General features: G+C 45.3%; 1 protein-coding gene across 1 annotated transcript; it reads left to right on the top strand.

Moving 5' to 3' along the window:
* The first annotated feature begins 1,839 nt into the window (after positions 1-1,839).
* PSMD6 (proteasome 26S subunit, non-ATPase 6) lies at positions 1,840-11,345 on the top strand. Its single transcript, XM_031953598.1, is given in 8 exon segments — positions 1,840-2,154; positions 2,859-3,130; positions 5,740-5,885; positions 6,309-6,528; positions 6,630-6,738; positions 8,537-8,705; positions 10,865-10,942; positions 11,056-11,345. Coding segments are annotated over 8 exon segments (1,293 nt in total). The 5' UTR covers positions 1,840-1,952; the 3' UTR covers positions 11,153-11,345.
* The last annotated feature ends 2,785 nt before the right edge of the window (positions 11,346-14,130 follow it).

Genomic DNA, 14,130 nt, shown 5'->3' with positions numbered 1-14,130 from the left:
GAAAAGAAAAGGAAGGAGAAAAGAAAGGAAGGAAAGGAAGGAAAGGAAAAGGAAGGAAAAGGAAGGAAGGAAGGAAAAGGAAGGAAGGGAAAGGAAAGGGAAGGAAGGAAGGAAAAAAGGAAAAAAAAGAAAGGAAGGAAAAAAGAAAAGAAAGAAAGAAGGAAAGGAAAGAAAAAAGAAAAGGAAGGAAGGAAGGAAGGAAGGAAGGAAGGAAGGAAGGAAGGAAAAGAAAAGAAAAGAAAAGAAAGAAGAGGAAGGAAGAAAGAAAGGAAGGAAGGAAAAGGAAAAAGGAAGAGGAAAAAAGGAAAAAGGAAAAAGAAAGAGGAAGAAAAGAAAAAGAAAGAAAGAAAAAAAGAAAGAAAAAAGAAAGAAAAAAAGAAAAAGAAAGAAAAGAAAGAAAAAAAAGAAAAGAAAGAAAAAGAAAAAGAAAGAAAAGAAAAGAAAAAGAAAGAAAAAAGAAAGAAAAAGAAAAGAAAGAAAGAAAGGAAAGAAGAGGAAAGGAAGGAAGGAAGGAAGGAAGGAAAAGGAAGGAAAGGAAAGGAAGGAAGGAAGGGGAGGGAGGGAAGGAGGGAGAAAAGGAAAGGAAGGAAGGGAGGAAGGAAGGAAGGAAGGGAGGAAGGAAGGAAGGAAGGAAGGGAAGGAAGGAAGGAAGGAAAAGGAAAGGAAGGAAGGAAAGGAAGGAAGGAAGGGAGGGAGGGAGGGAGGGAAGGAGGGAAAGGAAGGAAGGAAGGGAAGGGGAAGGAAGGAAGGAAGGGAAGGAAGGAAGGGGAAGGAAGGGGAAGGAAGGAAGGAAGGAAGGAAGGAAGGAAGGGAAGGGAGGGAGGGAGGGAGGGAGGGGGGGAAGGAGGGAAAGGGAGGGAAGGAAGGAAGGAAGGAAGGAAGGAGGGAAGGAAGGAAGGCAGGCTGAGGAACGGTTCATGTGGTATTAGCAGTCTGACAACTCCAGGAGAAAAGAAATGTCAGGATCAGAACAGAGGTCAGTACACTAGAGTCATTGATCTGACCAAGACTTGGGTACTGTCAGTCATGAGCACTTGTGGCGGCAGCTTCGGCTGCCGCAGGAAGTTGGGCAGCCCCCATCCCAGTGCCATGGGTAGTGTAGCCAAAAGCTACAGGCAAAGGATAAGGAGGGAGAGCGGGTGTGAGGCTCCTGCAGATGATCGCGGCCTAAGCAAAATCCAAGGGTTTCTAAAAATAAAGGCTACTCCCTCCCATCCCCTCGGACCATGGGCGGCAGCACCAGGGCGGGGAAGGAAGCTGGAAGCTCTTCCGAAGACTTCAGGCTCACGCGTCCAAACCCCATCATTCTGTGGATGCCCGCCCGGGGAAGGAGTGTGGAAAGCAGGATTCGAACCCGGGTCCCTCCCCCTCCCCTCCCCCCCGCATACAAGCTATGGTCCTATCGATGTGCCCCTCCCACTTCCTCCGCGTCCCTCAGTCTCCCCTTCTGGAAACTACGGGACAGGAAGCTAGATGCTACAAGGGATCGAGCCCCGGGCCTGGAAGTCCAGGTTCAGACACTCGCTGGCTGTGCGACCCTGGGCAAGCCACTTTTGCCTCAGTTTCCTCATCTGTCAAATGGGCTGGAGAAGGCCGACAACAAAGTAGGTGAGACCAGCCCCCCACCCCAGTTCCAAGCCTGGGCTGCGCTCCCGGTGACAATTCACCGCTTCCCGCTGGCCCCTCCCACTCTATGAAATGACGTCAGATTCCCACCTTCCCCGGGTGCCAGCTAGGCGGGGGAAGAGAGGGAGGGACGGCGGCTGCGGCGGCGGCCGCGCAGTCCCGGCGGGGCCCGGGAGGGGACGCTGCAGGCGGCCGGGCTGGAGCCGGAAGTCGGGGCGCGCGCGCCGCTTCCGTTTCCTCCGCCGGCTGTGGTCAGTGCGGGCCCCGGCCACCGCCGTGCTTGTCGTGACCGTGCTCCCGGAGCCTCCGCCGCCGCCGCCGCCGCGATGCCGCTGGAGAACCTGGAGGAGGAGGGCCTGCCCAAGAACCCGGACCTGCGCATCGCGCAGCTGCGCTTCCTGCTCAGCCTGCCCGAGCACCGCGGAGACGCGGCCGTGCGCGACGAGCTCATGGCGGCCGTGCGCGACAGCGGTGAGCAGGCCCCGGGCCGCCGTCCCAGGCGGGGATGGCCGCGGCCCGGCCCCCCCCCCCTGACCAGCAAGGGCCGCCCTGGGAAACACCGCTGAACGGGGGACACTGGGTCCCAGGGGAGGGAGGGCCCCCAGGACGGGGACGGGGGAGGGGCCAACCCGTCGACAACGGGGACACTAAAGTCCCAGGGGAGGGGGCCCCGGGACCCGGGGACGGGGAGGAGCCCGGCCTGACGAACGGGGACACTGGGTCCCGGGGAGGGGAGGGCGCCCCCGGGGAAGGGGACGGTGGGAGGAGCCGGCCCGTCTGACAGACGGGGACACTGGGTCCCGGGAGGGGGGGCGCCCCCGGGGAAGGGGACGGGGAGGGCCAGCCCGTCCGACAGACGGGGACACTTGGGGAGGGGGCAGGGGAGGGGGAGGCCGGCCCCCGGGAGGAACATCCCAAGGCAAGGGGACCAGGGGGGGAGGGCCCAGCCCGTCCCAGGCAGGGGACACTGGGCCCGGGGAGGGGCCCCCAGGGAAGGGGACGGTGGGAGGAGCCGGCCCGTCTGACAGACGGGGACACTGAGTCCCGGGAGGGAGGGGCCCCGGGGAAGGGGGGGGGAGGCCGGCCCGTCCTGACGGCAGGGACACTGGGTCCCAGGGGAGGGCCCAGGGGAAGGGGGTGGGAGGGAGCCGGCCCGTCGACAACAGGGACACTGGGTCCCGGGGGGCGGGCGGGCGGGCCGGGGCCCTCCTGCCCCGCTCTGGGCGCGATGGGGAGCCTCTCACTTCAGGCGGAGGCGCCCTTGGGTGGGCCCGATCGGGTCTCCCGTCCTCTCCTTGAGATATATTTATAATTACAGGCGCTCTGCAAGTCTCTCGACTGGCAGATGGATGCGGAGCTTTTGAGTAAAATGAAGAAGGCCAACGAGGAAGAGCTGAAGCGTTTGGATGATGAACTGGAAGACGCAGAAAAAAACTTGGGGGAGAGTGAGATCCGGGACGCGATGATGGCCAAGGCCGAGTATCTGTGTCGCATCGGGGATAAGGTCAGTGAAGAGGGGAGAAACTGGTGGTCACATGCAATAAGTCCGGGGTCCCAAGCCTGGGGCTCAATGTTCCTGTTTAACGTAAGGAGGGATCTATCCCAAAGCATTGGGAATATGAATGTTATTCACACACACACTCTCTCTGTCTGTCTCTCTCTCTCCTTTCTCTCTGTCCCTCCTTTCTCTCTCTCTCTCTCCTTTCTTTCTCTCTCTCCTTTCTCCTTTCTCTCTCTCTCCTTTCTCTCTCTCTCTTTCTCTCTCTCTCTCTCTCTCCTCCTTTCTCTCTCTCTCTCTCTCTCTCTCTCCTTTCTTTCTCTCTCTCTTTCTCCTTTCTCTCTCTCTCTGTCTCTCTCTCCTTTCTCTCTCTCTTCTCTCTCTCCTTTCTCTCTCTCTCTCTCTCTGTGTCTCTCTTTTCTCTTTCTCTCTCTCTCTCTTTCTCTCTGTCTCTCTCTTGTCTCTGTCTCTTCCATCTCTTTCTCTCTCTCCTTTCTCTCTCTCTCTCTCTCTCTCCTTTCTTTCTCTTTCTCTTTCTCCTTTCTCTCTCTCTCTGTCTCTCTCTCCTTTCTTTCTCTCTCTCTCTCTCTCTTTCTTCTTTCTCTCTCTCTCTCTGTCTCTCTCTCTCTCCTTCCTTTCTCTCTCTCTCCTTTCTCTCTCTCCTTTCTCTCTCTCTCCTTTCTTTCTCTCTCTCCCTTCTCTCTCTCTCTCTCTCTCCTCTCTCTCCTTTCTTTCTCTCTCTCTTTCTCCTTTCTCTCTCTGTCTCTCTGTCTCTCTTTCTCCTTTCTCTCTCTCTCTCTCTCTTTCTCTCTGTCTCTCTCTTGTCACTGTCTCTTCCATCTCTTTTCTCTCTCTTCTCTCTCTCTCTCTCTCTCTCTCTCTCCTTTCTCTCTCTCTCTCTCTCCCTTCTCTTTCTCTCTCTCCTTTCTCTCTCTCTCTCTCCCTTTCTTTCTCTCTCTCTTTCTCCTTTCTCTCTCTCTCTGTCTCTCTCTCTCCTTTCTTTCTCTCTTTCTCCTTTTTCTCTCTCTTCTCTCTCTCTCCTTTCTCCTTTCTCTCTCTCTCTGTCTCTCTCCTTTCCTTTTCTTTCTCTCTTTCTCCTTTCTCTCTCTCTCTGTCTCTCTCCTTTCTCCTTTCTCTCTCTCTCTGTCTCTCTCTCTCCTTTCTTTCTCTCTCTCTTTCTCCTTTCTCTCTCTCTCTGTCTCTCTCTCTCCTTTCTCTCTCTCTCTCGCTCTCTCTCTTTCTCTCTGTCTCTCTCTTGTCTCTGTCTCTTCCATCTCTTTTCTCTCTCTCTCTCTCTCTCTCTCTCTCTCTCTCTCTCTCTCATTCACCAAGTGTCTGTTTCAATCCAGTATGCTTTTTGGAATGAAATGAAGAAGACAGACATAACTCCCTAGCACATAGGAGTTTGGCAAGGAAGGGAAAGAAGTTTCATACAAGAAAACTTTGAGGAAATGGGAATATCTTTGAGTTTGGTTAAATTCCCCCCAAATTATTTTAACTGGGTACAACTTTACTTTGAGGTTTATTGTATTATTTAACAATTCTTACATGATGTTTCTAATATTGGATTTATCAGATTTGCCCTAACCTTTGGACGGGAGATGAATATGAAATAAGGACTTTGGAATATTGGCAAAAGTTAGCAAAATAAGTCATTAAGAGCCAAAATATTTCAAGTAATTGCAGAGGGAATAGGTTGTGAGTCAAGTATTGTCATGATACTTGTAGCAACTTCTGTTTAGAATTAGAAAGGCGGTTTTGGTGTCAGTTCAGTTAGCATTGGATCACTTTTAGAAGCTTTCATGAGTTCTTATTGTGATTCTCTTATGTCATACAATACTTGGTAGAAAATTGGAGGGAATCTTGAATATAGGAGAATAGAGTCCCGTTATTTATCTAGTTTTTTCTGTTTTAATTTACTGGGTAATTTTAAGGATTGCTTAAGTAGAATAATAGATGTGTGTATAAGGGCACATTTTGGGCATGGGATCAGATTTAGAGGTCAGCCAACTCATGAGGGTCAGAGCAGGGGCTCCAAATTTAGTCCTGGATTCCAAGTCCAAATGCTTCTCCAGCACTGCCTGATGATTCCTCTTGATGCATTCACAGTTTATACCAAGACTGTCAAGAAAGAATACAGGGAGTAAGTATTGTGTATAAGAGTCATTCAGTGGTTGGGACCGTGAGCAGCTCCATTTCGTAAAGAGAGGAGGGATAATCCCTATCTGTATCTCGTAGCTTTGTGTATGGCAATGGCATAAATGGTGGCATTATAGAACTAGACTGCTACTAAGAAGGTTGGCAAGGTAATCCCAGAAGTAACTTTAATGTCATGTGGGACATGGAGACGGAAAGGTTCGAGCTGCATCGCACTGGAGGCTCATATCGGCAACTTGATTCTTCTCTGGTAATCACATTGCATTAGCAGAGCATTTTTTGAAAGTCAGTTGTTTTGTAGCATTATTAAATAGTAGTGAAAGTAGGGGAAAAATCAATCAGAATGGTGCAAAAATTATTCTTTGAAGATGTGTTCAACTTAATTGGTTTCTTTTTTACTCTTTTAACACGTGCTTAGCCGGTGTTTGTTTTAACCTAAGTAATGGTCTTTTTGACAGGAAGGAGCTCTGACTGCCTTTCGCAAGACGTATGACAAAACTGTGGCTCTGGGTCACCGTTTGGATATTGTGTTCTACCTCCTACGAATTGGTTTGTTTTATATGGATAACGATCTCATCACACGAAACACCGAGAAGGCCAAAAGGTATCATTTAGACATGGGGGACCGTATTGTGTGGATTGTCCACCCAACCAGCAGCTATTCTCTCACAACTTGAGTGCAACAAGTGACATGTTTTTATAAGGGGAGGCAGGAGGTGAAATGATGGGATGGTAGAAGAACTTTCTGGAAACTTGCCCATTATCTTATACATAAAAGAAAATTTCAGTTTAAAAAAAAAACAGAAACTATTAACATACTTTTGCTAATAAGATTCTGACAGAAATTAGGAGGAATTTTATCTTTGTTATATAGTGTAAGAGTATATAGTTTTTCAAAAGTGTTCCCTTAATAAAATGAGATAAGATAATTTATAATTTTTAGCAACTATTGTGGAACTGTTAATTTGATTTTCTCTTTTTATGATCTCTAAGTGGATTATGATCTCTTAATATTTTTTCTTTTAAGTCTAATAGAAGAAGGAGGTGACTGGGACAGGAGAAATCGCCTAAAGGTCTATCAAGGTCTTTATTGTGTGGCTATTAGAGATTTTAAGCAGGCAGCTGAACTCTTTCTTGACACCGTTTCAACATTTACATCCTATGAACTGATGGATTACAAAACATTTGTCACATACACTGTCTATGTCAGCATGATTGCTTTAGAAAGACCTGATCTCAGGGAAAAGGTAAGTGAGAAAACCTGCTTTTAAAACTTTTTTCTTTTTTCCTCTTCAAATTTGAAAAAGCCGATGGTCAACAAAAACATTAGTTTGTTTTACTATTTTAGGTCATTAAAGGAGCAGAAATTCTGGAAGTCTTGCACAGCTTGCCCACAGTTCGACAGTACCTCTTTTCACTATATGAATGTCGTTATTCAGTCTTCTTCCAGTCATTGGGTAAGAATGTAGTTACTGATTTTGCTCATGTACCTTCATTCTGCTGCTAGTTAATTCCTATAAGCAGCTACTTTAAGGTGACAAACCTAAAGAAGCCTGCATTTTCAGATTTCTTTGTGCATCTTTATGGAATCTTGAGTAGTAGAGAGTGTGGAGCCCACAGAGTCGGGGAGCAACCTTACAAATCGATTATTAAGCAGTTTCTGGTGATAGTGCCTTTTGAGGGGAAGAAAAGGGAAATCCTTAACCTTGGTGAGGTGGGGTTCACTGAGCTCTGAAGTATTCTGAGAATAACTTTTTATGTTGCTGTGAAATGTCTTGGGTTTTAAATAATGTTCAAGAATCATACTGTAAAAATTATCCACCTATCTATTGTGTTCTGAGCCTTGGGTATAGTGTTCATGTGGTCCTTGGAGAGAAGAAACTCTTTGGATTTGAATAGTGTATTTTTAAACTTGTGGAAAAATTACTTTGTAATAGTGTTGAGTCGTTTTACTCCTTCCTCTTGCTGATGTCCATTCTGAGAGCTCATTACAATGTGTGGAGCTGTTTACTTTTTATATTGAGTAGTTCTGATATGATGGTCTTTTTTATTTCTCATTTCTGTTTTTATTATTTTGCTTCCTTCCTTGCTGTGGATGGACTGCCTCCTGTTTTGCTGTTTTTAAGCTGGGGTGGGCGTAGATCTCAAATAGCCAGTTTGTTAGACTTGTTCATAAAGTAACCAGGGCGCAAGTGAGAGCTAGGAGGAACTCTCTTGTGGGTAGAGCCTGTGAGTGACGGGGACGAGGATGGTGTGATATAAATTTTGTCCTCCCAATGGTGTTTTGTAGCTTGTTGGGTTCATCTTTCCCATCAGAGAAGTATTCCTGGGCTTCTTGTTAATGGGAGGTAGGAGGGGAGAATAGAGAGGGTCCCAAGCTTCCTGCGACTCTGCCAGGAATGGCGATCCTGGGGTAAGTGAAACTTCCTGGACCTCATTTTCTGTATTTATAAATGATCTCTAAGGTCCTTTTAGACCTAGAGATCTGAAACCTTTCCTGTTCTCTGGTTGTGAAGGATCCTTGCTGCCTGCTCCCATTGGCCAGTTACCAGGAACAGTGTCAGAGGATATCAGACCAGTTAGTGACTTGTTTGTGCCAAGTTACAAGATTCATCCCAAAGAGACTTATTTGATTTTGATCCACAAGGAAGAATTTCTTTTCATGTGCTGACTGCCAGATTCTTTAAATTATTTGCTCTTATTCTCACTAATTCAGCCTTCTGTTATTATGCTCCCTGCCCTCAGTTTCCATGGAGGTAAGAATCAGAAGCTGAATTGGAGAATTTGGAGTTGCTTAAGCTACCATAGAAACCAGTCTTTGAATGAGGTAAAAGTGTTAAATTAGAAAGAGATGTTCATATTCTTTTTCTTATCCGAGTAGTTGGAGGAGGCTCTTGTTAGTAAGATGGATTTAACTAATAGATGGGGAAACGGAGTCATGGGATCACGTAAACAGCAGCTTAGACAGGTGGACAAGAGGCTGAGTCTGAAATGAGTGTTTCTGAGCTACACACCCTCTGGGACCCACTGAAATCCATGTTTTACACACTTGGAGAATGTCGGTGTAACAGAATGAATGCAGGTTACGATTTTACATGTCTTCTCTTGCTCCATCACCAGACAGATCCCAAACTCATCAGAGGCGCGGCCTTTCCTTTCTTTCCATTTTAGATCAGGTTCTTGTTGGCCCATTTATTAGGGGACACAAATGGCCAGGAATTGTGTGCTTAAAATGCCTTCTTTGGTTTGTTGCAGCGATTGTTGAGCAGGAGATGAAAAAAGACTGGCTCTTTGCTCCTCATTATCGATACTACGTCCGAGAGATGAGAATCCACGCGTACAGTCAGCTCTTGGAATCCTACCGGTCGCTGACACTGGGCTACATGGCAGAAGCTTTTGGAGTCGGTGTGGAGTTCATAGATCAGTAAGACAAACTAATATTGTTCTTAGTGGAGGCCTCCTGCTGCAGATTAGTCAGAACCTCTTAAAAGCCATGCTTGTCCTTACGTCCTTTTGCTGCCACACTCCATTTTCTTGCCCCGATCCCAAATTTGGAGCAAAAAAAAAAAAAATTTGAATAATTTCTCTGGTATTTTAAAAAAATCTATCCAAAGAGCTCTACTAACATTTGCATCATGTAGAAGGAATCATATGCAAGGAAACTGAATTCTGGAGAGGTTTGGGCTTGCCTGGAATCACAGGATAGATGATTCAGATGATCAGCTCTCACAGCTCCCATCCTTTTGCTCCGTATGAAGTGATAGTGCTTCTCCCAGTTCTCTCCTGCCTTCTCTGCAGCACCCATTTAGCTGTAGAAATGCCAGCTGGGTAGCACAGTGGGCAGAGTGCTGGAGTGGGGGTAAGGTCTGCTTCAGAGCCTTTCTAGCAGTGTGTCCCTGTGTCAGCCTTAACATGGGGCTGTTGTGAGGGTCAGCCAGGAAGATACAAAAAAGTCTTTGTAAATATTAAAAGTTTTATACAGATGGAAACATAGTGTTAGTGCTAATCACAAGAAGTGGGCTTTTTTGTCTTAGCATAAGAGTAAGGCTGCCATGCCAGCTGGTGTGAAAAATGCCCAATGGGGTATTCTAACCCAGAGCTGCTACCTGAATAGGGAGGGAGTACTGCAGTCAGTGCCCAGACTGGCTGGGAGACAGGACGCCCTTCTTGGCGGCACACTGGCTCCGACACTTTAGATCCCTTGATTTTTTTATCTGTTGTAAGAAGGTCATATGAGCACTGCCTACTTTAAGGGCGTTTTGGAAATCAAATGAGATTGTGAATGTGAAATTTATTTATTTGTATTTCATATAACTCATTCTTGCATATCCTCCACAAATACTGATATCCTGATGCAGTTTGGAATTTTTGACTGTGGTTTTTGGGTTGATAGCAGGTTGCGGTATGGGGCCTACCTTGGGATTCAAAAGCTTTTTATTTCAATCTAGAAAGTATTGATTTTTCAATAGGAATGAAAATGAGACCAAATTCCTTATTGATGGTAAAGAGGAGACTGTTAACTCTTGGGTCAGTAGAGAAGAGACTGATGGTTGGCTGGATAGGAATTGTGGACAGGAAAGGAGAGAGGGGTTTTGTTTTTGTTTCTTAAGTTTTATCCGACTCTTCCTAGATGGTAACTGTTTTTGAAATTTTGCTTTACATTTGTGCTGGGTTCTTTAATTGTGGTGATAGTTAAATCTAGCCACAAGGAAAGTTCCATCATGTAACATTTCCCATGTGTTGTAATCATAGCATAGTATCTCTAAGTGGATTTTTCCATGCTGAGCTGACCTTTTGATTTAGCTAAAGTTTAAAGTGTATGACTCAAAATCACTTATCCAGAAAACTAATACAAGCAAGTATTTAGAGGGCAGTGCAGAATTATTAGTGCTAAATCTTTGTAATAGTTGAATAGTGTTTTAGGAATTAGATTTTTTTTTTTTTTTTAATGTAAAAATGGGCCAAACCATTAACAGTTAATTTCTTCTTTTTTTTTTTTTTTTTAAAAACATTCCCCCCACCTCCTTTGATGGTGATTGATTATAAAACAAATGCAGTATTTGATTCCTATGTGCAGATTTAGCCTAGCAGGAAAATTCCTACTTTTCTTTATCACAGACACATTTGTTTTTAATGTGTGAAATCACTGGGCCCAATTTTAATGTCAGGACTTTGCAAATAGCAAAAAGTTAAAAGTCCTGACTGTTGTGTAGGGTCTTGTGTGAGATAGGCCCTTGTATTATGAAAAGGTGTTACTAGAAAAGCAGCTGAACTGTGGTCCCAGTGGCCAGAAACCATACCCTTGTGTGGGTTAATTGTGGTGTGTTGCATAGATGAAGTGTTCAGATTTCTGCATGGTCTGGTCTTTTCCCTCAAATATTCCAAGTATAGGGATTATTAAGCTATTAATTTAGGCAGTACGAAAGTGAGTTGTTCTTAAATATTTTTTAAAGATAGTTTTTCTTGATGTTACAACTCCGAAATTAAATCAACAATATGTCATTTTAAACAAGCTTTGACAGTGCAGTAAGTTTTCTAAGAAATGTCAGCACTTTTATTAATACTTTGTTTCACCTCCATCAGGGAACTTTCCAGATTTATTGCAGCTGGAAGACTACACTGCAAAATAGATAAAGTAAATGAAATTGTGGAAACCAACAGGTAACGTGGCCTTCTGGTGTTCGGTTAAAATTATTAAATCAGCAAAATTTTAATGACAGAAAGCCGTTTTCGTGCTGTGATATAAGGAAATGGATGTTTTTGCTTTTGAACAGACCAGACAGCAAGAACTGGCAGTACCAGGAAACCATCAAGAAAGGAGATCTGCTGTTGAATAGAGTTCAGAAACTTTCCAGGGTGATTAACATGTAAGACTCCAGGAAAGCATCTACACAACAAAGGGATAGGAGATAGTTTATAAGGTTTGACAAATCTTCTGACTATCTTTTTGGAATGAAGGTGCCCTTTAATGATAAATACTTGGAAATTTTATAGTCCATTTCATTATGTAAACAATTCAGCTGTAAAAAAAAAAAAAATAAAGGATACATTTTTGGTTTCAGTATTATCTTTGAAGATTTGACTATTGCTATTTTGAAAGATACGTTTAAATTTAATATGCTAAATAGAACTTGCCCCTCCCCTGTTATTTAAGAAATTAAAAAAACTAAAAGCAAATGTGGCTGGTAACTCATTGCCAGTCAGTTTTTTAAACTAGAAGCGAGGGCACAGCCTGTGGCCATGGTCACAGTCAAGGTCTGCCCTCAGGATACCCAATGGATTCTGGCCTTCCAGGGAACATGTTGCTTTAGGTTTCTTCAATATTAGAGAGAAATGGCCTCTTAGAGGATAGTTACTATCCTCTAGCTGGCTGGTTTTGAGAAGCATACACTAAGGGGACCTCTTTGTTGGACAGCTGAGACTAATGGGGATTTGGGTGCTAGAAGGGATCCTTCATCTATCTAATCCTCATGAGCCCAGAGGGGAAGTGACCACCAGGGGGCAGAGCAGGCAGAGCTCAGATTCCTTCAGTCGATCCAATTCTGGTTCAAATTCTGGGGCTCCTCCCCGGCCTCTCTTGGCCTGAGACACCCAGCAGGCTTCAAGTAGCAAGGGCCACCGAATCCAGGGCTTGGTGTGCAGTCTGCTGCTGATAGTTTTTGGCTACTGGTGTAACACTGCTCAGGATCTATGCAAGTTATTGGTAAGAGACTATATTGTAAAACTACCTCTTGTGGGAAGGTATTGATCTTGTGGCAGTGAAAAAGGATGTGAACAGTGAAGTGACTTAGAAGTAGAATTCTGTCATCATATATGAGAGCAGATAATTTGGCAGTCCTGTCATTTCTATCTCAAGGGCTGAAGAGCAGCGTGGTATAAGGTGAGGAGGGCCCGGGCCACCCTGATTTTTCAGCATCTGTTAGAATCTTGCCATTAGGTATTGTATGGTTAAAAAAAAAAAAAACCCTCCTAAGTTTCCATTTGGTTTTGGGGTGCATTTAAACTTTTTTTCTGTTTTGAGAGAAGACAATACATTAAGTGGCATTAATCTAGAAAGTTCCTAGGGATGGAGAGAAAACTGTTCTATTTAGTTGGACTTGCTTGGGGCCTGCGATAAGACCGGTGATTTATTTGGGCCAAGCATCCTCTGCCAAAGGAATGGTGTGTTCCTTGAGGAGGCTTATAGCAGCTGAGACCAAGAACCAGGAGTCAAGAACCAGGATCCTTTCAGAGCTGTGAGCTGGGCCAGCTGCTGTTTCCATCTGCAGAAGGAGAGTGTCATCTGCATAGCAGCAGTACTGGAAGGACTGACTGCAAGACCATGTATAAGTGCTTTGCAAACCTTAGTGTGATGTTAGCGGGGGGACAGCTGTGAAGACTGGCACCGGAGAACGGGAAGATGAGCTGAGCTCAGCAGAAATAATAAAATCCTCACTCTCAAGGCCTGAAATCTGAAAGCAATCATAGGGATGGGGGGAAGTGAGGAGGGGGCACCAAGACTTAGAATAATTGTGCTGAAGCTAGAGGGCTACTCTAGTAGGCAACCAATATGTAGCCAGGGAGATTGACAGCCCTCTCCATAGTGAGGACATGAAAATACAACCAAAAGGTTGTACGTGTGGGGGCGTGTGGGCAGTAATTAGTCATATGATGTATCTGTACCAAATTGTGAAAAAACTTTTGTTTAGGGCCCATGTCTACTGTGGAATTGTGGACTCTAGGCAGTGAACCAGCTCAGAATGCTGTACTCTGTCTATCCAAATCAGCCATGGCTTAGCTTCGGGGCCAGGCGTGGAGCCCCCTTAGTGACCAGTATTTCCTGAAGCATCTATCACAAAAGAGGATGACTGCGGCAGGTAGGCATTCTCCTAGCAATTTAGCTGGGGAGCAAACAACTCAAGGAAATTTGCCTTTATTCCATCTGGGTGGGCTTATTAGGAGTCATACAACCTTTATCTCCTTACCTGTCTCCTTCCAGTGATGGGGTCTTCAGGCTACAAGCCAGTGACCTCCATAACCACTTCCTTTGGCTGCTCATGGAGCTGTCATTAATTTTAGTGGAGGCTGTGTCCTCCCTGCCACCCCACTAGCACTTTTCTCTCCAAAAACCAAGGTTAATACTATCTTTTCTCTATTAAATCCTTTTGGGATTCCCTATCCCCACCTGCAGCATCCTTCAAATAGACTTCTCCAGGGTCTGGATTCTGGTGTTTCCCCCTTTAGCGCCCACCCCCAATGCTATAAACTACCATTACTCTAGTCGATAACAAGGGACGTTTCCCTTAGTAGTCAGTCAGTGGGACTGACTGAAGCAGAAGAATCTTGAGCAGTATCTGAACACGGACTCTGCACTAAAGAAACCCTAACATCGCTGAGCCTTCCTTCCTAGACTATTCTGACAAGGAGTGACCAGGAGGTGAAGAGGAAGAGTGGCTTCAAAGCCAGCCTCCAGAGTGGGGCCCAGCACAAGCCCCCAGATAGTCCCTAGTTTGTAATTTCTTAAAGGCAACCGTAGGGCTTGCCCCTGGGGTAACACCACAGAACGTGGCTGCTCAGGGCCAGACCTTTTGCACGGACTGGCTGGCTTACACTGTCTTCTCACTAGATGGTGGTGTTCTCACCCTAGCAACCTTGGAAGACTGAAGTACACACTCCATCTTCTTAGGGCTCTACATCTATTTTCTCATTAATTAAAAGGAGCGCTTCCTAATATGAGGTACAGGCCAAAGTAATATATGAGCTTGATTTAAATTCATCTTTAATACTGTTAAGCTACAAGTGAGCATTTTCATTAAACTTCTGAAATGAAAAATGAAAATTACTTGATTTTTCTCAAATATTTTACTTTT

Source organism: Sarcophilus harrisii, chromosome 1 (assembly GCF_902635505.1).
Source record: "Sarcophilus harrisii chromosome 1, mSarHar1.11, whole genome shotgun sequence".
In the NCBI taxonomy this organism is placed as follows: domain Eukaryota; kingdom Metazoa; phylum Chordata; class Mammalia; order Dasyuromorphia; family Dasyuridae; genus Sarcophilus; species Sarcophilus harrisii.
Note: the sequence above shows the minus strand (reverse complement) of the source record. Positions and strands in the feature narration are given on the sequence as shown.